A 20,387-nucleotide genomic window follows, 5' to 3' on the forward strand; every position below is an offset into this window, starting at 1 on the left:
GGGGAGAGGAGGAGGAGGAAGCCGAAGGGGGGGGGGGCGATCGACCCCCTCCTTATGTCGGCGAGAACTGAAGGGGGGGGGGGGGGGCGGTCGCGGCCTCTGCTGCCCCCGGTGGCGGCCGGCGGCCTTGCAGCCCCGGGTCACGTGGTCCCGGCTGGGGCGTTGCCTCTGCCGCCCCCGGTGGCCGGCGGCGACCCTGCGGCCGAAGTCACGTGGTCCCGCGGCGGTTGGGAGGCGTTGCCTCTGCCGCCCCCGGTGGCGGCCGGCGGCCCTGCCGCCCGGGTCACGTGATCCCGGGGCGGCCTCTGCCGCCCCCGGTGGCGCCCGACGGCCCTGCAGGGCCGGAGTCACGTGGTTTCGGGGAAGGGGCCGGGCCCGGGAGAAACGAAACTCGGGGGCGGGGGCGGGGCCCGAGGGAGGCGTCCAGAGACATCACCCAGAGACAACATCCAGAGACAACACCCAGAGACACAGACGCCGCCCTGCCCCGGGAGCCCCTCCGCCACAGGTCAGACCCTCCTCCTCCTCCTCCTCCTCTTTCTCCTCCTCCTCCGGGCAGCCCCCCGGCTTGGGGCCCGAGGAGGGGCGGGGGGCGGGCCGGGGGGCCCCGGGAGAGGGGGAGGGGAGGGGGAAAATTGGGATTCCGAGCCGGGACGGGGAATCTGGAAAGATGGGGGAACCAAAAGCGCTCGGGACAGTGCTCCGCACATAGCAAGCGCTCGGGAAATACTGTTGAATGAAAAAGAGGAACCAGAGGGTGGGACGGGGACCGGCCCGCGTCCTCCAAGCGCAAGGTGCGGGGCCGGGGGGCAAGATAGGGGGGTCCGCCTCCACCCCCTCCCGCCCTCAGATGGGGTCTCGGCCCTTCCCTGGGAGACCCCCAGCCCCCCGAGGCCCGGGAGGGCTGGCAGGGCCCAAAGTCGAGGCCTAAGAGGTCAGAGGTCAAAGGGGAAGTGGGCCTTCCGATGACCAAATCCCACGGTTACGGGCGGCAGGGCCCGGCGATCGTCGGCATCCCCAACCTCCCCAGGATGGCGGCGGGCACGGCCCGGCGCACCCGCAAGCTGCGGAACTGGGTGGTGGAGCAGGTGGAGAGCGGTGAGTTCCCCGGCGTCTGCTGGGACGACGCCGAGAAGACCATGTTCCGCATCCCCTGGAAACACGCCGGAAAACAGGACTTCAGGGAGAACCAGGACGCCGCCTTCTTCAAGGTGCCGGGGCCGGAGGGAGGGAGGGACGGAGGGCCGGGCGCCGGCGGGGCGTCCTCAGACCCCGTCGTCTCCCGCCCCGCTCCCGCAGGCCTGGGCCAAGTTCAAAGGGAAGTACCAGGAAGGCGACCCTCCCGACCCCGCCGGCTGGAAGACGCGTCTGCGCTGCGCCCTCAACAAGAGCCCCGAGTTCGAGAAGGTGCTGGCCCGGAGCCACCTGGACGGCGCTGAGCCCTACAAGGTGTACCGGCTGCTGCCCCCCGGGGAACCCCCAGGTGAGCCTTGGCTTCCCCGCGAGCGGGCCTGGCGGGGAGGGGGGGATGACCGGCCCTAGCCATCACACCTGGGATACTTGTTAGGCGCTTCCCGGGAGCCAGGCACCGTGCTAAGCGGACGCGAGCCAGTCAGGTCGGACGCAGTCCCCCGTCGCGTGTGGGGCTCGCGGTCTCAATCCCCGTTCGACAGGTGAGGGAACTGAGGCCCGAGGTCCCACGGCAGACGAGGGGCGGAGCCGGGATCAGAACCCAGGACCTTCTGACTCCCGGGTCCGGGCTCTGCCCGCTACGCTATGCTTCTCTCGGGACATGGACCGTGTCCAGCCTGAATCGCTCGTTTCCACCCCGGCGCTTAGTACGGGGCCTGGCACATAGTGAGCGCTTAACAGATAGCACAATTATTATTATCTGCTAAGCGCTTATTAGGCACGGGGGTGGATACTGCGCAATCAGATCAGACAATCCTTATCCCGCCTGGGGCTCACGATCTAAGGGGAGAGAGTACGGGCCTTCCCAGACTGAGCCCCCCTTTTCCTCAATTCCCTCTCCCCATCGCCCCGACTCGCTCCCTTTTGCCCTCCCCACCTCACGGCGTTTGGGTACCTCCGTACAGATCTATAATTCTATCTATTTATATTAATGCCTCTTTACTCCTTTTGATGTGTGTATATATCTATAATTCTACTTATTTATATCGATGCCATTGATACCTGTCTACTTGTTTCGATGCCTGTCCCCCTCCCTTCCAGACGGTGAGCCCGTTGCGGGCAGGGATTGTCCGTCTTTGTTGCTGAACTGTACTTTCCAAGCGCTTAGCGCGGTGCTCTGCGCACAGTAAGCGCTCGGTAAATACGACTGAATGAATGAGTCCCCTTGTTACAGATGAGGACACTGAGGCGCAGAGAAATGGACTTGCCCAAAGTCACCCAGCGGACGGGGGTCGGCTCAAATTAGAACCCGGATCCCCTGCCTCGCAGAACCTCAGTGTGGACAGGGAAAGTGACGGTTTATTGCTGTATTGTCCTCTCCCAGGCGCTTAGTGCTGTGCACACAGTGCGGCTCAGTGGAAAGAGCCCGGGCTTGGGAGTCAGAGGTCACGGGTTCGAATCCGGACCCTGCCACTTGTCAGCTGTGTGACGGGGGGCCAGTCACTTCACTTCTCTGGGCCTCGGTTCCCTCATCTGGAAAACGGGAATGAAGACTGTGAGCCTCACGCGGGACGACCCGATGACCCTGTATCTAACCCAGCGCTTAGAACAGTGCTCTGCACATAGTAAGCGCTTAACAAATACCGACGTTATTACCGTAAATACGATCGAATGAACGAATGGATGGATGCGTGAACCTGCTGGGATTATAATTCCCACGGGGGAAGCTCCGTCCCAGGCTCCAGAGTTGCAGCCCACGCAAGTCCCAGTTCCCGATGGTGAGGGGCCGGCGGGGACGCGGGACATCCTGGGAGTTGGGTTCTTCTGTTCCCCAGGCAGAGCATTCAGGGAAGCGTCCCCCAGACCCCCCGCCCCCGAACCCCAGAGTCTTGACGGTTCTCGGGACTTCCCCCAGCCCCAGATCCCCGTTCGATCTCCCTTCCGTGAGCCTCCCTTCTCTGCCCCCCGCCCCCAGCCCAGTCGCAGTCCCGGAAACGCCAGCCCAAGAGGGGCCACAAGACCCCGTCCTCCGAGGAGGAGGACGACGAGGAGGAGGGGGAGGAAGAAGCCGGGGGTGCCAAGAGAAGCCGGGCGGCCAGCCCCGTGGCCGCGGTCTCCCAGAGCACGGTGAGAGAGCGTCGGCGTACCCCGTGGGTACGCAGCGGGGTGCGGGAGGTCTGGGGCGGGCCGTTGGGCGCCCCGTCCTTCGGGAGCGGGGAGCCCGGGGGGGGGAGTCTGCGAGAGGGGCTAACTCCCCTCCTCCCCGAAGGCCTTGAGGCTGAGCGGAAGCCCAGACCTTGGCTCCCGGCACCTGGAAGACTCCGGCATCGGAAGCGACAGCAACAGTCCCGAGCCGGCCGGCGGTGAGTCTCTTGAGCGTGACCCCCCCCCGGGAGGGTCGCCAGAGCAGGAGCGACCCCCCACCTCCCCTCCCCGTTCTGCGGTTGACCACCTTCCCCCCGCCTCCAACCCCTCACCATCCTCCCGTCTTCCTGCAGTCCCCGACGCCACCGAGGTCGTCTTCCAGGGGTTCACGGAGCCTTCCGAAGTGTATCCTTCTCCGGAGACGGGTGAGTCGATGGGCGGTGTTTATCGAGCGCGTGCCGTGTGCCGAGCACCGTGCTGAGCGCCCGGGAGAGTCCGTTACAACAGTGCGTTCCAAGCGCCCAGCACGGTGCTCGGCACATAGCGAGCGCTCAACAGAAGGGGAGACGGACGTTAATATGAACGAGTGATTTATAATATATAATTTAAAGATCTTTAGGTAAGCGGTGCGGGGGCGGGGTGAATGTCAAACGTCCAAAGGTCGCAGATCCGAGCGCGTGGACGGCGCAGAAGGGAGAGGGGGCGGGGGAAGAGAGGGTTGAATCGGGGAAGACTTCTTGGAGGAGATGGGGCCTTGATGATGATAATAATAATAATGTTGGTATTTGTTAAGCGCTTACTATGTGCACAGCACCGTTCTAAGCACTGGGGTAGACACAGGGGAATCAGGTTGTCCCACGTGGGGCTCACAGTCTCAATCCCCATTTTACAGATGAGGGAACTGAGGCACGGAGAAGCGAAGTGACTTGCCCGCAGTCACACAGCTGACAAGTGGCAGAGCGGGGATTCGAACCCATGACCTCTGACTCCAAAGCCCGTGCTCTAAGGCTTTGAAGGCGGAGAGCTTGGCGCTGTGGCACGTGAGGGGCAGGAACGGAGTTCCAGGCCCCGGGGGGGAGGATGTGGGAAAGGGGTCGGTGCCGAGACGGTCGAGCGGGAGCGAGAGGAGCGGGGAGAATCGGTGAGGTGTGAGGTAGGAGGGGGCGAGCCGACGGAGGGCTTTCGAGCGACGCTGAGGGATTTCTTTTTGGTGCCCAGGTGGGTGGGCAACCACTGGAGGATCTTGGGGAGTGGGGAGACGGTCGTGATTATTGAGCGCCTACTGTGTGCAGAGCACCGTAGAACAGCGTAGAACAGACCCGTTCCCTGCCCGCAGCGAGCTTACGGTCCAGAGGGGGAGACTGGATCCAAGGCGAAGAGCCCTCCGCCGCCCCCCGACCCAGCTCGCCCCCTCAGGCGTCCGTCCCCCCGGGCCCCCAACCCTCCGTCTCTCCCCGCAGACCATTTCCCGCTGCTGACCATCGCCTACAGCGGCCACCCGGTGCACGAGTCGCTCCTTCGCAGCCCCGACTTCCACCTGTCCGCGGGGCCCTCCTTGTCCGGGGCCTACATGAGCCACGTGGTGCTGCCCCCCGCCGAGGCGCTGCCCGAGTCGGGCCCCCGCGAGGCCACGCGTCGCCTTCTGGAGAAGCTGGACCGGGGCATCATGGTGGCCAGCAACGTCCAAGGCCTGTTCGTCAAGTCCCTGTGCCCGAGCCCCGTCTCGTGGAGCGGCCCGGGCACCGGTTCCGATCGCCGCTGGCTGCCGCAGGGAGGCCTGAAGCACCTCTTCGACGCCACGCTCTTCAGAGAGGGTGAGGAGCGGGGTGGCCCAGCGGGTGGCCCAGCGGGTAGGGCAGGGGCCCCCGGGGAGTCAGAAGGACCCGGGTCCTCGGCCCGGCCCCGCCACTCGTCCGCCGGGTCGCCTTGGGCGGGTCGCTTCACTTCAGCGTGGCTCAGTGGAAAGAGCCCGGGCTTGGGAGTCCGAGGTCATGGGTTCGACTCCCGGCTCTGCCACTCGTCAGCCGTGTGACTGTGGGCCAGTCGCTTCACTTCTCTGTGCCTCAGTTACCTCATCTGTAAAATGGGGATTCACTGTGAGCCTCACGTGGGACGACCCGATGACCCTGTATCTCCCCCCAGCGCTTAGAACAGTGCTCTGCACATAGTAAGCGCTTAACAAATACCAGTTTGTTTATTATTATTCTCTGGGCCTCGTCGGTAAAATGGAGATTATGACTGCGAGCCCCTTGGGGGACGGGGCCTGCGTCCGACCCGATTATCTTGCGTCTCCCCCACCGCCTGGTGCAGTGCCAGGCGCATAGTAGGCGCTTAACAAACACCATAAAAAAAAAAGTGAAGCCGGCCTTTCTTTTTTATTCAGTCAGTCATTCATTCGATTCTATTTAATAATAATAATAATGTTGGTATTTGTTAAGCGCTTACTCTGCACTGTTCTAAGCGCTGGGGGAGATCCAGGGTCATCAGGTGGTCCCACCTGAGGCTCACAGTTAATCCCCATTTTACAGATGAGGTCACTGAGGCACAGGGCAGTGAAGTGACTCGCCCACAGTCGCACAGCTGACAAGTGGCAGAGTCAGGATTCGAACCCATGACCCCTGACTCCCAAGCCTGGACTTTTTCCACCGAGCCACAGCATGTTCATCCCCTTGATTCTATTTATTGCTATTGTTCTTGTCTGTCTGTCTCCCCCGATTAGACTGTGAGCCCGTCAAAGAGGAGGGACTGTCTCTGTCTTTTACTGATTTATCCATTCCAAGTGCTTAGTACAGTGCTCCGCACACAGTAAGCGCTCAATAGATACTATTGAATGAACAAACAGACACATTCCTGCCCCAACGACCTCACGGTCTAGAAGGGATTTATGGTGGCCCTTAATCCATAAATTAATGGATTTATTCATTTCCTAGGTGCCAGGCTCACTAGGTGCCAGGCACTGTACTAAGCGGTGGGGTAGGTAGAAGATAAGCGGGTTGGCCCCAGTCCCCGTGGCCTCCCCTTGCCCCCCGCCCTCCCTGGTCACCCTGCCCCCACCGACTCCATCCCTACCAAGGATTTACCCGCCGACCGGATTCAAGTTCTCAGATTAAGATAAAAAATAAAATAAATAATAATAATAATAATAATGTTGGTATTTGTTAAGCGCTTACTATGTGCAGAGCACTGTTCTAAGCGCTGGGGGATACAAGGTAATCAGGTTGTCCCACGTGGGGCTCACAGTTTTCATCCCCATTTTACAGATGAGGTAACTGAGGCACAGAGAAGTTAAGTGACTTGCCCAAAGTCACACAGCTGGCAAGTGGCGGAGCCGGGATTCGAACCCACGAACTAGAGCGAGGGTATTGGCGAAGCGCTGCTCGCTAGGTGTCGTGCATCGTCCAAGTACCGGGGTGGATCCGAGTCCGTCCGTCGGACCCATTCCCTGTGCCGCCTGGGGCTCGCGGTCTTAATCCGTGCAGTGTGGCCCGGCGGAAGGAGCCACGGGGGCTTGGGAGTCAGAGGTCGTGGGTTCTAATCCCGCCTCCGCCGCTTTATCATCTGTGTGACTTGGGGCCAGTCGCTTCACTTCTCTGGGCCTCGGTTCCCTCATCTGTAAAATGGGGATGAAGACTGGGAGCCCCACGTGGGACAACCTGATGACCTTGTATCTTCTCCAGCGCTTAGAACAATGGTGCTTGGCAACTAGTAAGCGCTTAACAAAGACCACTATTATGATGATGATGATCATCTCTCTCTCTCTCGCTAACCTTCCTCCTCCCTCTTTTTCTCATTCACCACCCCCACCTCCCGTGTCCCTCTCTCTGCGTACAGAGCTGGACCAGTTTCGCCAGGGCCTGCGACCGCGCCCCGAGTTCCAGGTGACCCTCGATTTCTGGGAGGAGCGCTCCGGCCCCAACCACACCCCTCAGAATCTCATCACCGTGAAGGTGAGACCCCCCCCCCCCAGGGGCAAGGCCCGAGCGGCCGCGGTGTCCGGCGAGGGGCGGCGAGACCCTTCCCGGTCATCCCTCCTTCCGCCCGGAATCTCCGGTGCGTTTCCGCCCAGGAGAGAGGCGACAGAGCCGAGACGCTCCGCGGAAGGGCGGCCCGCGTGGGCCCGAGGGGCGGGTGATGGAGAAGCTGCCACGTGAGGAGAGACTGGCCTAGTGGATCGAGCCCGGGCCTGGGGGTCAGAAGGTCGTGGGTTTCTAATCCCGGCTCTGCCGCTTGGCTGTGACCTGGGGCGAGTCACTTCACTTCTCTGGGCCTCACTTCCCTCATCTGTAAAATGGGGATGGAGACTGTGAGTCCCACGTGGGACGGGGGCTGCGTCCAACCTGATTTGCTGGTATCCGCCCCAGCGCTTAGCACCGGGCCCGGCATATAGTAAGCGTTTAACAAACACCACGATGATTCAGTCGGGGAAGATGCAGAATAGGAAGTGGGCGGGCCTGATTGAAGCCGACAGAGTCTCTCTTAGACCGTAAGCTCGACGTGGGCAGGAAATGCGTCTGTTTATTGTTCTGCTGGACTCTCCCAAGCGCCTAGTACAGTGCTCTGCGCACAGTAACTGCTCAGTAAATACGAGCGAATGAACGAATGGAGGGAGACCTTCTTTGGGCCGATCACCGTACGGAGCTTTCGCGCCAGTAAAGTAATAGTAATCGGAATAATTATGGTACCGCTTCAGCTCTTACCGTGTACCAAGCACTGTTCTGAGCGCTGAGGTAAATACAGGTTAATCAGGATGGACGCGGTCCCAGTCCCACGTGGAGCTCACAGACTTAATCCCCGTTTTACAGCGGAGAGAACCGAGGCCCAGAGAAGGGAAGTGACTTCGTAATTTCGGAAGGGCCTTGTGGGCAGAGCCGCAACTCTACCAACCCTTTTAGAGCCGCCTTCGCTAAGTCCTTCAGCACGACGTTGCGCACTTAGCGGCGCTCAGTCGGTACCGCCGACCGATGGATCGACCGGGCCGATCCCTGCCGTCGGGAGGCTTCCGAGCCAGCGGCTTTAATCGAGAGGCCGACGACAGGCTCCGGCCGGGTGATTCGAAGCAGACTTAGCGGGGGCGACCACCAGGTTGGATGTCCAGGAGGCAATCCCGGCTCTGCCACGCGCCTGCTGGGAGACCTTGGGCCGGTCGCTCCACTCCTCTGGGCCTCAGCTCCCTCGTCTCTAAAATGGGGATTGAGACCGTGAGCCCCGTGCGGGACGGGGAACGCTCGACACATAGTAGGCGCTTAAGAAATGCCGTTATCGTCGGGAGCGGCACTAATAACGGTAACCTCGACGCCGACCCTCCGGGCGTCCCGTTGCCGTGGAGACCGAGCCGCGCGCGCCGCGGGGAAGGGGGCCGCCTGTGTCGGGGTCTGAAGCCCCCTCCCCTCTCTCCCCCCCCCCGTCCCCTCCCCTCGTGTCCGCCACAGCTGGAGCAGACCTTCGCCCGACACTTGCTGGAGGGTCCGGAGGAGCAGACGGCCGCCATGACCCTGCTGCAGAGCCTGGGAGCCCCGCTTCCTCCGACCTTGCCCGCCCTCTCGCTCCCCTGCTCCCCCTTGACCTTCACGCTCCCTCCCACCCCCCCGTCCCTCCTGTGAGGGGCTTCCCGGCCCCCGGCCGTTCCCGGAGGGGGCGAGCCCGAGGACTCCCCGCTCGTAGCATCCGTGAGTCGTGACGCTCCCCCTCCGTGAATCCCAGATGGCACCGATTGTGGTTCCGGGGTGGGGGGGACTGGAGATCGAAAGCCGCCGTCCCCCCATCTCCTCCCCCCCCGACAGCTGCAATTAATTACAATTAGTGGGCTTTTCCCCTTTGTCTGCTCCCCCCCGGCCCCTTTCCTGGCCTATCTCCCCCCCGCCCCAGACCCCGCACCCTGACTTCACTGTCCCATCTGCACTTTATACTCTGGACCTACGTGGTAGTTTTTCAATAAACATTTGTCAAAAGAAAGTTCATTCTGGGATTTTTTTCAGGTGGGGAGGAAGGCAGAGAGCAAAGGTGAGTTACGAAATGAAGCAAGCGATGAGAAGCAATGTGGCCTAGTGGATAGAACACAGACTTGGGAGTCAGAGGACCCGGGCTCGTTCGTTCAGTCATATTTATCGAGTGCTCACCGTGTGCGGAGCGTTTCTTAATCCTAGCTCTGCCATTTGCTTGCGGTGTGACGTGGGGAGAGCCGTCTAACCTCTCTGGGCTTCGGTGTTCTCATCTGTAAAATGGGGATTCAGTTCCTCTCTCCTTCCTATTTAGACTGTGAGCCCCACGTAGGACAGGGGCTGGGCGTTCTCATCTGTAAAATGGGGATTCAGTACCTCTCTCCTTCCTCTCTCTACCCTAGGGCCTAGTACAGTGTTTGTCTATGTGCTGAGTGCTTAACAAATACCTCGGTTATGATGATTATTATAACTGGGAAGTGGTGAGGGGTGAAGGGTTGTGTGGGAGATAGGGAATGGAGTTTAAAGTCGGGGGTGGGCTCAGGGAAGAGTGAGTGAGGTGTGATGGTTGGGAATGGGGTATGGGATCGGAGATCCTAGGACCCCTGGGAGTGGGGTCTGCGGTCGAGGTGGATCTTGACTAATGGGCAAAACATTCGGGTTTTTGTTACTTTTGCATTATATATTTATATTTCACGTTGTTCTCTTGTAGTCTCCCAAGCGCTTAGGGCAGTGCTCTGCACACAGTAAGCGCTCAATAGACACGACTGAGCGAATTCAGGTGCCCGGCGCTTTTGGTTCCCTATGTTGTTCTCCCCTCCTCTCTTTTTCGAATGGCATTTGTAAAGCGCTTAATACCGTTAATATATTGGTAATTAAGAATGCTTAATACCACTTGTTAATGGTATCTGTTAATTTGTTAATGGTATCTGTTACTAAGTGCAGGGGTAGATAGGAACTAATCAGGTTGGACCCAGTCACTCTTCCAAATGGGGCTCAGAATCTTAATCCCCATTAAATAATAATGATTCAATTCAATAGTAGCATTTATTGAGCGCTTACTATGTGCAGAGCACTGTACTAAGCACTTGGAATGGTATTTGTTAAGCGCTTACTATGTGCCAAGCACTTTTCTAAGCGTTGGGGTAGATATAAGGTCATCAGGATGTCCCACAGTAAATAGATGAGGGAACCGAGGCCCAGAGAAGAAGAATAATTATTAAGGTATTTAAGCGCTTAGTACGTGCCAGTCACTGTGCTATCCGCTGGGGTGGGTACAAGCAAAGTGGGTTGGACACAGTCCCCCGTCCCACGTGGGACTTTCAGTCTCCATCCCCATTTTCCAGATGAGGTCACTGAGGCCCAGAGAATAATCTTGGTATCTGTTAAGCGCTTACTATGGGCCGAGCACTGTTCTAAGCGCCGGAGCAGATACAGGATCATCGGGTTGCCCCACGGGAGGCTCACAGTCTTCATCCCCGTTTGACAGAGGAGGGAACTGAGGCCCAGAGAAGTGAAGTGACTCGCCCACAGTCCCACAGCTGACAGGCGGCAGAGCCGGGATTCGAACCCACGACTTCTGACTTCTCCCAGGCCCGGGCTCTTTCCGCGCCGCTTCTCTGGGAAGGGAAGCGACGGGCCCAAGGTCACACGGCAGGCAAGTGGCGGAGCCGGGATGGGGACCGGGGGGACCTGGTGACGCCCGGGCTCCTGCGCTCTTCACTCCCCTGAGGCCCAGAGATGTCGAATGACTTGTCCGAAGACACACAGCGGACAGGTGATGGAGGCGGAATTAGAACCCAGGTCTTCTGAGTCTCAGGCCTGGGTGCTGTCCCGCTTGGGGGGGGGGGGGAGGGGGATGAGTGGGGGGTGGGGCGGACCCCGGTTGGGGGGGGGGGGGCCCCCCCCCCCGGCCCTTCCCCCCCCCCAGCCCGGCGGCTCTTCCCATTGGCTGAGCCAGCCCGTCACCGGGGGCCCCGGCGGGCAGATCTCCGAGTCGGGGGGGAAAAAAAAAAAACCCCTAATCTGCCCGCGCCGCCATTGGCCAATGGGGAGAGCGGCTGGAGCGGGGCGCCTCTCTCATTGGCTGAGACGGGCCCGTCGCCAGGCCGCCGCGCGGAGAGAGGGAGGGAGCGCCCATTGGTCGGGCCGGCCGGCTGGCCGGGCCCTGATTGGCCGGGCCGGGGGAGCCGGGGGGCGACAGCGAGGGGCGCCCCCTGCCGGAGGCGACCCGCCACGCCCCGCCCGCCTCTCCCCGCTGAGGAGATTTTCCCGCCGTGGGGCCCCTGGACTTTTCTCTCCTCCTGAGGCGTCGGGCCTCCTCCTCCTCCTCCTCCTCCTCCTCCTCCTCCTCCTCCTCCTCCTCCTCCTCCTCCTCCTCCTCCTCCTCCTCGCCGCACACACTCCTCCCTCGCCCGGCCCCCACGAGCCGGAGCTGAGGAGATCCCCGAGGGACACCTCAGGCCGAGGGTCACCTCCTCAGGCTCAGGGTCACCACAGGCCGAGGGTCACCAAGCCTCCGCCATGTTCTACTACCCCAATGTCCTGCAGCGCCACACGGGCTGCTTTGCCACCATTTGGTAAGGAAGGAGGCCTCTCTCCCTCCCTCCCTCCCTCCTCCCTCCGTGCAGCCCCCCACACCGGCCCCCTCACAACATCGCAGCCTCCCCCACAGCGGTTCGTTGTCATCCCGGTGGCCCCCAGTAGCTCCACTCCATCCCAGTAGCCCCCACCAGCAGCCCACCCCCCCTCCCAGTGCCCCCCCCAGGAGCTCAGCCCCATCGCAGTGCCCCCATCAGCAGCCCACCCTCCCCCAGCACCCCCCATCAGCAGTTCATTCTCATCCCAGCACCCCCCACCAGTAGCCCACTTCCCTCCCGGTGCCCCCCAGTAGCTCCACCCCATCCCAGTACCCCCCACCAGCAGCCCACTCCCCTCCCAGTCCCCCCCCCAGCAGCCCAGGCCCCAGTAGTTCAGCCCCATCAGCAGCCCATCTCCCTCCCAGTGCCCCCATCAGCAGCCCACCCTCCCCCAGCGCCCCCCACCAGCAGTTCAGCCTCATCCCAGTGGCTCCCCAGTAGCCCCACCCCATCCCAGTGCCCCCATCAGCAGCCCGCCCTCCCCCAGCACCCCCCACCAGCAGTTCAGTCTCATCCCAGTGCCCCCCCAGTAGCTCAGCCCATCCCAGTGCCCCCCCACCAGCAGCCCACCCCCCTCCCAGTCCCCCCTCCGGCAGCCCAGGCCCATCCCAGTAGCTCCACTCCATCCCAGTGCCCCCCACCAGCAGCCCACCCCCCTCCCAGTCCCCCCTCCGGCAGCCCAGGCCCATCCCAGGAGCTCCACCCCATCCCAGTGCCCCCCCACCCAGCAGCCCACCCCCCTCCCAGTCCCCCCTCCGGCAGCCCAGGCCCATCCCAGTGCCCCCCAGTAGCTCAGCCCCATCCCAGTGCCCCCCACCCGCAGCCATCCCTGTCCCGGTGACCCCCTCTGCCCCACGAGCATCCCAGCATCTCCCCCCCAGCAGCCCCATCCCAGTATCCCTCTACGTCCCGGGCTGGGAGGGACCCACGGAGGGGTTGAGCGCGCCCCAGTTTCCAAACTGGTCTCCCCCCCGTCTCTCCCGAGGCTGGCGGCCACCGGGGGCACCCGGCTGGTGAAGAGAGATTACATGAAGGTGGACGTGGCCGGGACCTGGTAGGGCCGGCGGTCCGGGGGGCGGGTGGGCCGGGAGGGACACGGGGGTCCGGAGACCCCCACGGCGGGGCGGCGGGTCCGGGGCGCCGCTAGGCCGCGACGCCGCCCTGCCCCCGCAGTAAAGAGGTCCTGCAGTACGTGCTGGTCCAGGTGCCGCCCCCGCAGCCCGACGCCCCCCGGCCCCGCTTCTCGCTCTACCTCTCCGCCCAGCTCCAGTATGGCATCATCCGCGTCTACGTCCGTCAGTGCCAGTACCTCGTGGGTAAGGCGGCGGACGGGATGGGGCCCGGGAGTCGGAAGGGTAGGCCTGCGTCCGCCCCGGGGTCTAGAACGGTGCCCGGCACACTTAAGGGACACCCTGAGAAAGGGAGGGGGCGGCGGGACCGGGGGTCGGTTGGCGGGAGGGGCGGAGGTCGGTTCCAGCCCTTGCCCGTGGTTCCGACGCTGCCCGGCCGGCCGCGGCCCAGAGGACATCCAGCACATCTTGGAGCGTCTGCACCGGGCCCAGCAGCAGGTCCGCATCGACATGGTGGAGCCGGAACAGTGAGTGTCTCCCCTTCCCGTCCGTCCGGCCGTCGGGAGCGCCTGTCGGGCGCCCTCGGAGCACTGGGCCGAGCACCGGGGAGAGGACAGGAGAGGCGGCGGGCGGCGGCCCCGGCCTTAGTTGGGATCTAGGGCTTAGCCGGGGTCGGGGGCGGCGGCGGGGCGAGGAAACAGCAGCAGCAGCAGCAGCAGCAGAGACCCGCAGGTAAGCCCCGAGGTGGGGGAAGGAATGGGGTGAACGCCTACGTGCTCAGAGGGCCGGGGACTCGATGGATCGATCGCACGGGGGAAGGGTTGGGGTCCCGGCGGCGGCAGAGATCGGGTGGAGAGGTGAGAGAATTGTCGGGGAAGGCGTCCTTGGGGCCCAAGGGCCGAAATGGCCATCGTGGAGGGCCCGGGGAGCTTTATCATCGATCGGTCGGTGGTATTGAGCGCTCACTGTGTGCAGAGCACTGTACCGACCGCCTGGGAGAGGACGGTACAACCGAGTTGGTAGGCACGTTCCCTGCCCGCAGTAGCTTAGTGGATAAAGGACGGGCCTGGGAGTCTTAAGGACCTGGGTTCTAATCCCGGCTCCTCCGTTGACCTTGGGCGAGTCGCTTCACTTCTCTGGGCCTCAGTGACCTCATCTGGGAAATGGGGATGAAGACCGCCAGCCCCGTGTGGGACGGGGACTGTGTCCGACTTGGTAAGCTTGTATCTAGCCCCGCGCTTAAAACAGTGCCTGACACATAGTAAGCGCTTAACAAATACCATTTAAAAAACGACGACAAGCTTACCGTCTGGAGGGCTGGTTTGTGAACTCGTTGTGGGCAGGGAGTCTGTTTAGTGTAATATCGTACTCTCCGAAGCGCTTAGTAATCATAAAAATCGTAGTATTTCTAAAGTGCTTCTTCATTCGATTGTATTGAGCGCTTACAGTGTGCAGAGCACTGTACTAAGCGCTTGGAAAGTACAATTGGGCAACCAGAGAGACAATCCCTGCCCAACAGTGGGCGCACAGCCTAGTCATAGTGCGTACTGTGTGCCAGGCACTGTACTGAACGTTGGGGTGGATCCGAGGTGAAGTCAGCTCTCGGTAAATAGGATTGAATGATTAATGAATGAGTCCTGCGTCTCCTGGCTCCCGGTCGTCCCCTCTCCCGCCATCTCCCCGTCCCTGTCCTCTGTCAGCTCTCCTCAGAACGCGTCCCGCGTCCCGCGTCTCTCTGCAGACCCGGTCTCCTGCTGCCTGACCCGCTGGCTGCGATGGAGGCCTTGGAGGCCGCCCCGGACCCGTACTTCGGCGTGATGACGGTCGACCCCGAGCTCCCCGACCCCTACGACATCCCCCAGGCACGGACCCGTCCCCGCAGTCCTCTCCGGGAGGCCGGGAGCAGGCACGGTCTGGCCCGAACGGCGTCAGGGGCCAGTGAGCCCGGGAGCCCAACGGCCCCTCTGCCCTGCCTGGTCCCCCGAGCCCAGTTGGGGCCTGAGGGGGGTGGAGACAGACAGGGGAGAAGGGTCAGCCCCAGGAGCCGCGACTCCTGGACGTTCGTCGGTCGTATTTATTGAGCGCTCACGGTGTGCGGAACACTGCACAAAGCGCTCGGGCGAGTACGGTAGCACAAAATCTCAGACACGTCCCCGGCCCGCCACAAGCGTCCGGTCCTAGTGGGGTCTTTGCTCAGTCCGGAACCTCTGGGCTTCCCCCCAGGCCACGGCGTCCCCTTAGAGGGTTTGGGGCAGGGGCGGGCAGGGCCGCAGGGAGGGGAACTGGGACCGTTCGGGTTTCGGGCAGCTTCCGGTCAGCAAAGGCCCCGCGGGGTTGGGGGGAAGCAATGGGAAAAACCCGGGCCTGGGAGTCAGAAGGACCTTCTGATCCCGGCTCCGCCCCTTGCCTGTGTGAGAGCGCGGCAAGTCACTTCTCTGGGCCTCGGTTTCCTCACCTGTAAAATGGGGACTAAGATGGAGAGCCCTACAGGGGCCAGGGACTATATCCAATAAAGAAAAAGCGTGGCTTAGTGGAAAGAGCCCGGGCTTGGGAGTCAGAGGTCGTGGGTTCTAATCCCGACTCCGTCACTTGTCCGCTGTGTGACTTTGGGCGAGTCACTGCTCTGGGCCTCGGTTCCTTCATCTGTCAAATGGGGGTGAAGCCTGTGAGTCCCATGGGGGACAAACTGATCACCTCATCTCTCCCTCAGCGCTTAGAACAGTGCTTGGCACACTAAGCGCTTAAGAAATGCCGTCATTATTATTAGTATTATTATCTTATACAGCGCCTGGCACATAGTGAGCACTCGGCAATAATGTATCTGTTAAGCAGTTACTAAGTGGCAAGCACTAACTAAGCGATGGGGTAGGGCTGTGTTTTATCGGGTTGGATACAGTCCCTGTCTTGCACGGGGCTCACAGTCTAAGAGGAAAAACGGATTGAATCTCCATTTTACGGATGAGGAAGTGTTTCAATACCCTTTAAAAGAAAAAAACCATTGTAATCCCAACAGTGAAGGAGCAGGTTCTGTCCCGAATCCCTGATTTTGTCTTCTCCTGGGCCTACAGATCCGCCACCTCCTAGAGACCCCGGCCCTGGAATGGCCCGCTCGGATCCCGGACCGCAAGCCAGGTGAGCGTCCCCGACTGCCCCGACAGGTCGAGGAGGTTCCTCTCCCGCGGCAGCTTCGGTTCCCCGCTATTTTCCTTTTTTATGGTATCCGTTAGGCACTTGCCAAGCGCCAGGCACTCTACTAAGCCCCGGGGTAGAGACAGGCTCATCGGGTGGAACCCGGTCCGTGTCCCACGTGGGGCTCACGCTCTTCATCCCCATTTTACAGAGGAGGACACCGAGGCACAGGAAAGTGAAGCGACTTGCCCCGGGTCGCTCAGCCGACAGGCGGCGGAGCCGGGATCGGAACCCGGGTCCTTCCGACTCCCGGTCACGCGCTCCGCCCGTCAGACCGGGCTGCTTCTCACCCTGCTGTCGGAGAAGCAGCGGGAGCTGGTGGAAAGAGCCTGGGTTTGGGAGCCGGAGAACCTGGGTTCTAATTCCCACTCCACTTGCCGACCGGGTGATCTCGGGCAGATGGCTTCGACGTACCTCCGTTACCTCGTCTGTAAAATGGGGATTCGATCCGTCTTCTCCCGTCCCCTTGGGCCGCGAGCCCTTCGTGGGACGAGGCCCGTGTCCGATCCGTCCCTCTCCAACGTAGTCCGGCGCTTAGGACGGTGTCTCCTGTGCGCCGAGCGCTGTACTGAGCGCTCGGGAGGGCTCAGTCCAGCATCCCCTGTCCACAAGGAGCATCCATCCGAGGCGCTCAGCAGATAGCGTAACCAGTGTGTCCAGGTGGCTGTTGTATCGCCGGGGACCCAGTGGCCCCGTTCCCAGCCCTCGGGCGCTCACGGTGTAAACCCGAGGTGGAGTGTGGGGGCCCTGGGGCGAGGACCCTCGATGAGGAGGAGGGCCGGAACCCCCCACCCGCCCGCTGTTTCCCACAGCCAAGGTCCCGGTCACCACCCTGACCCCCGAGGCCATCACCCTGCAGGAGATGGAGCCGATCCAGGTGCTGCCCATCGAGGTGAGGGGGCGGGCCCGGGTCCGGCTAACGGGCCTCGGTGGGACCGGCCGGCGGGGGCGGTTCCTCGGCCCGCCCCGCGCCCGCCCCGCAGCCCCCCGGCCTCCTTCCTCGTGGTGCAGGATGAGCGGGACATCCCGGAGATCTCCCACGCCGACCTGGACCTGCTCCTGGCCCAGGAAGGGGAGCCGGTGCTGGCCAGGGAGAGGCCCCCTCGGGAGCGCCCCAGGATGGCACCCCCTCGGGCCCGCAGAGGTCAGACGCCGCCGCGTGACGGGGTTGGGGGGGGCACGGCGGCCGGTCGGCGGCTTGGGGGCGGATGCCCTGCCCCGGTCCCCCGTAACCTCCCTCTCCTTGCAGAGCCCGAGGAGGAGGAGGAGCTGCGAAGACGCGAGGAGGGAAGATCCCCCCCGCTCCTCCCTCCGTCCCCGCCCCGGTGAGGCCGGGGGCGAACAGGGAGGGACACCCCCCGGGCCGGTCGGGGGTGGGGCGAGGTGGTGGAGGAGGGGACCCGCCGGGGAGGGGGGTTCGGCCCAGTCCAGTCTCCCCCTCGAGACCCTAAGCTCGCCGTGGGCAGGGAACGTGTCCGCTTATCGTGGTTCTGTCCTCTCCCGAGCGCTCGGTACGACGCCCTGCACGCGGCAAGCGCTCGGTAAATCGGACCGAATGAAGGAATGACCGGACGGTGAGGCCTCTGGCCTGAACCTGCCCCTGGTTTGGATCCCCCAGGCTGAGGGAGGAGCCGGAACTGCCCGCGGAAGTCCCCCCGGAGCCCGAGAGACCCAAGCTGCTCATACCCGAGGCCTACCCGCCCCCCCCAGGTAACTGCCCTGCCCAACCCCGGGCATAGCCCCGTGGCGCCGACCGCTCCCGCCCAGAGGTCCCCGCCTTCCTGCCAGAGACTCCCAGCCCCATCTCGATGCCCTCCGGGGGCGGGAGAAGGGCGTCGGCTAATACGGGGTAGAAGCCCGGGGAGCTGTTGGGGCAGAGGCCCGCGGAGAGAGGGCGGATCTGTGCCCTTTGGGCATCTGGCATCCGTCGCGCCGCCCGGCGCGTGGGTGCACGCGTCCCCGGATGACTCCTTTATACCAACGTCCGTCGCCCCCGGACCGTAAGCTCGTCGTGGGCAGGGAACTGGGTCTACCGACTGCTGTGATGATAATGGTACTCGTTAAGCGCTCACTAAGTGCCCGGCACCGTTCTAAGCGCTGGAGTAGATACAAGCTGATGAGGTTGGACCCGGTCCCTGTCCCGCATGGGGCTCACTCTTAATCCCCGTTTTACAGATGAGCCAACTGAAGCCCAGAGAAGTGACTGGCCCAGGGTCACACAGTAAATAACAACTGTGGTGTCGTTAAGCGCTTACTACGCACCGGGCACTAAGCGCCGGGGTGGATACAAGCGAATGGGGTTGGACACAGCTGTACTCTCCCAAGCGTTGAGTACAGCGGCTTGATCGTTGGCAGAGGTGACGCCCCCGGTGACTCTGCTCATGCCCCCGGTCTTGGGCCCCCGCGAGGAGCGGGTCGTGCGCAGCCCCGAGGTGAGGACGAGGGTCCGGTCATTCCCCCCCACTTACCCCCGCTGCCCTCTCCTCGCATGCCGGAGCCCCCGCCCAGCCCCTCCACCCGTCCCTCAGGGCGGCCCCGGGGCCGGGGAGAAGCCCGCCGGCCTCGGCCTCACCTCTCCCCGCCCGTCCCTCTCCTCCCCGGGCGCCTCAGCTGGAGCTGCTGGAGGCCGTGCCCGCGGTGCCCCGGGGTCGCGCCCGCCCCCGCCGCCAGCTCCAGTTCTCTGACGTGGAGACCCAGATCCCCCGGGATGAGTTCCAGAGACAGATCCGGCAGACCGGGGCCCACACCCGGGACCCCGTGAGTCGCCGTCGAGGGGCGGGGGGGCAACGGGGCCAGGACGGAGGAGGGCGGGGGGGGGGGGGGTGGGCCGTGCCGGCGGCGCCCCTCCTCACGCGCCCACCGTCACCGTAGACCCTGGTGAAGCCCCCCCAGCGGCAGGGGAGGACCCCCTCGGACCTGCTGGGAGCCCCGACCTACGGTGAGAGGAGCGAACCCCCTACCCCGAGTCCGCCGCCCGCCCGCCCGCCCGGCCGCGCCCCCGGCCGACCCCGCCGCTCTTCCCCCAGCCAAATGGCTGCCCCCGGAGCTGCTCGACCTGTGGACCCGCTGCGCCCGGCCGCCCCCTCGCCCGCGGGAGCCGCCCCCGCCCCTGGAGCCCGAGGAGGCGGTTCCCGAAGAGGAGGCGGAGAGGAGGAAGGCCGAATCCATCAGCGAGGTGGAGGTGAGGCCGCCCGGCCCGGCCCGGGGGGGGGGGGGCCTCTTCCGCGACGGACCATCCCCCCGCCCCCCGCCCCCCAAGCCCCCGGCCCGGTTTTCCTGGGGTCGGGAGGGGAAACCCGGGGTGGGAGGGGAGGGTGGGCTCGGCCACCCAGGGGCCTGAGCCCAGTCACCTGTGTCCCCAGGCCATGCGGGAGGCCCTGGAGCCCAGTGGTCCCCTGCTGCTGTCTGCAGGTGAGAGCTGCTGTAGGCCCCGGGGCGGGGCGAGCCGGGAGGGGGGCGACGAGAGGAGGAGGAGGGAGAGGAAGAGCAGCAGGGGGGAGGCGGCACCCCTCAGCACCGTCTCCCCTCTCCCCGCCGGCCCCAGAACTCTCTCTGGAGACCCTGGAGGAGGAGAGGCTCCGGCCCAGCCTCGTCCCCCCCGAAGAGCGATGGTGAGACGGGGATGGGGGGACGGTGGGGAGCCGCGGGGCCGAGGGGAGGGAAGGGACCGCCAACCCCGCCGTCTCCGGTGCCGCCCGCCATCGCTCAGGGGGCTAAACGAGAAGGAGGAGCCGGCGCTGCCCGTGGTGCCCGAGCTGCCCGAGCTGCCCCCGGAGCTGCCCCCGGAACTGCCCCCGGAGCTGCCCCCGCAGCTGGAGCTCCTGACCCGGGAGGCCGTGCTCAGGTAGGCGGGGCCGAGGCCGGGGAGGACGGCGGGCCCCGGGGCGGGCGGCGGAGGCCGGGCCGGGGCACAGGGGCGTGGCTGCCGCCCGCAGGATGGTGAGCGCGGAGCTGAGGACCACGGACCGGACGGGCTTCCACAACCTGGTCCCCCCATTTGCCTCCCGGCCGGTGGCCGCAAGAGTCTTCAACTTGCTTTTAGGTGAAGGGGGAGGGGGAGGGGGAGGGTGGGGAGGGAGGCCGGGGGAGGAGGGTCGGCCGGGACGCGGGGTCCTCACCCCCGCCCCCTTGGACCCCGCAGTGCTGGCGGGACTGCGGATTCTGCGTGTGGAACAGCGGGAGCCGTACGGGCCCATCCTCATCGGGCCGGGGCCCCTCTTCCACCTCTCCCGGGACAAGTAGGAGCGGGAGAGCGGGGCGTCACCCCCAGACCCAGG

General features: G+C 63.8%; 2 protein-coding genes across 3 annotated transcripts; both read left to right on the plus strand.

Annotated features, from left to right (window-relative positions):
- The first annotated feature begins 264 nt into the window (after positions 1 to 264).
- Positions 265 to 9,228, plus strand: IRF9 (interferon regulatory factor 9). Of its 2 annotated transcripts, none has more exons than XM_029078368.2 (9): positions 265 to 508; positions 1,031 to 1,211; positions 1,300 to 1,483; positions 3,107 to 3,258; positions 3,401 to 3,494; positions 3,630 to 3,701; positions 4,737 to 5,090; positions 7,108 to 7,223; positions 8,706 to 9,228. In XM_029078368.2, the coding sequence occupies exons 2-9, from the start codon at positions 1,032 to 1,034 to the stop codon at positions 8,874 to 8,876; spliced, it is 1,323 nt and encodes a 440-aa protein (XP_028934201.1). In that variant the 5' UTR covers positions 265 to 508; position 1,031; the 3' UTR covers positions 8,877 to 9,228. The 2 variants fall into 2 exon arrangements, with proteins under 2 accessions (XP_028934201.1, XP_028934200.1); XM_029078367.2 differs by having other exon boundaries at positions 266 to 508; positions 996 to 1,211.
- A 2,373-nt stretch (positions 9,229 to 11,601) lies between these two features.
- On the plus strand, positions 11,602 to 20,367 carry REC8 (REC8 meiotic recombination protein). Its single transcript, XM_029078188.1, has 19 exons — positions 11,602 to 11,791; positions 12,837 to 12,905; positions 13,025 to 13,167; positions 13,373 to 13,448; positions 14,663 to 14,783; positions 15,990 to 16,053; positions 16,923 to 17,002; positions 17,122 to 17,254; positions 17,360 to 17,435; positions 17,729 to 17,820; positions 18,466 to 18,542; positions 18,721 to 18,867; positions 18,982 to 19,048; positions 19,137 to 19,291; positions 19,473 to 19,521; positions 19,655 to 19,721; positions 19,820 to 19,954; positions 20,046 to 20,152; positions 20,252 to 20,367. Exons 1-19 carry the CDS (start codon positions 11,736 to 11,738, stop codon positions 20,350 to 20,352), a joined length of 1,815 nt encoding a protein of 604 aa, XP_028934021.1. The 5' UTR covers positions 11,602 to 11,735; the 3' UTR covers positions 20,353 to 20,367.
- The last annotated feature ends 20 nt before the right edge of the window (positions 20,368 to 20,387 follow it).

This window comes from Ornithorhynchus anatinus, chromosome 13, assembly GCF_004115215.2.
Source record: "Ornithorhynchus anatinus isolate Pmale09 chromosome 13, mOrnAna1.pri.v4, whole genome shotgun sequence".
Taxonomy (NCBI): Eukaryota; Metazoa; Chordata; class Mammalia; order Monotremata; family Ornithorhynchidae; genus Ornithorhynchus; species Ornithorhynchus anatinus.

Excerpts from the sequence above, each read along its gene's own strand:
- REC8 (XM_029078188.1), top strand. The coding sequence starts at position 11,736 with ATGTTCTACTACCCCAATGTCCTGCAGCGCCACACGGGCTGCTTTGCC. Across the intron at positions 17,255-17,359 it reads ACCCCCTCGGGCCCGCAGAG|AGCCCGAGGAGGAGGAGGAG; the intron begins GTCAGACGCCGC and ends CTCTCCTTGCAG. Across the intron at positions 18,543-18,720 it reads GGGTCGTGCGCAGCCCCGAG|CTGGAGCTGCTGGAGGCCGT; the intron begins GTGAGGACGAGG and ends CGGGCGCCTCAG.
- IRF9 (XM_029078368.2), top strand. The coding sequence starts at position 1,032 with ATGGCGGCGGGCACGGCCCGGCGCACCCGCAAGCTGCGGAACTGGGTG. Across the intron at positions 5,091-7,107 it reads CGCCACGCTCTTCAGAGAGG|AGCTGGACCAGTTTCGCCAG; the intron begins GTGAGGAGCGGG and ends CTCTGCGTACAG. Across the intron at positions 7,224-8,705 it reads AGAATCTCATCACCGTGAAG|CTGGAGCAGACCTTCGCCCG; the intron begins GTGAGACCCCCC and ends TGTCCGCCACAG.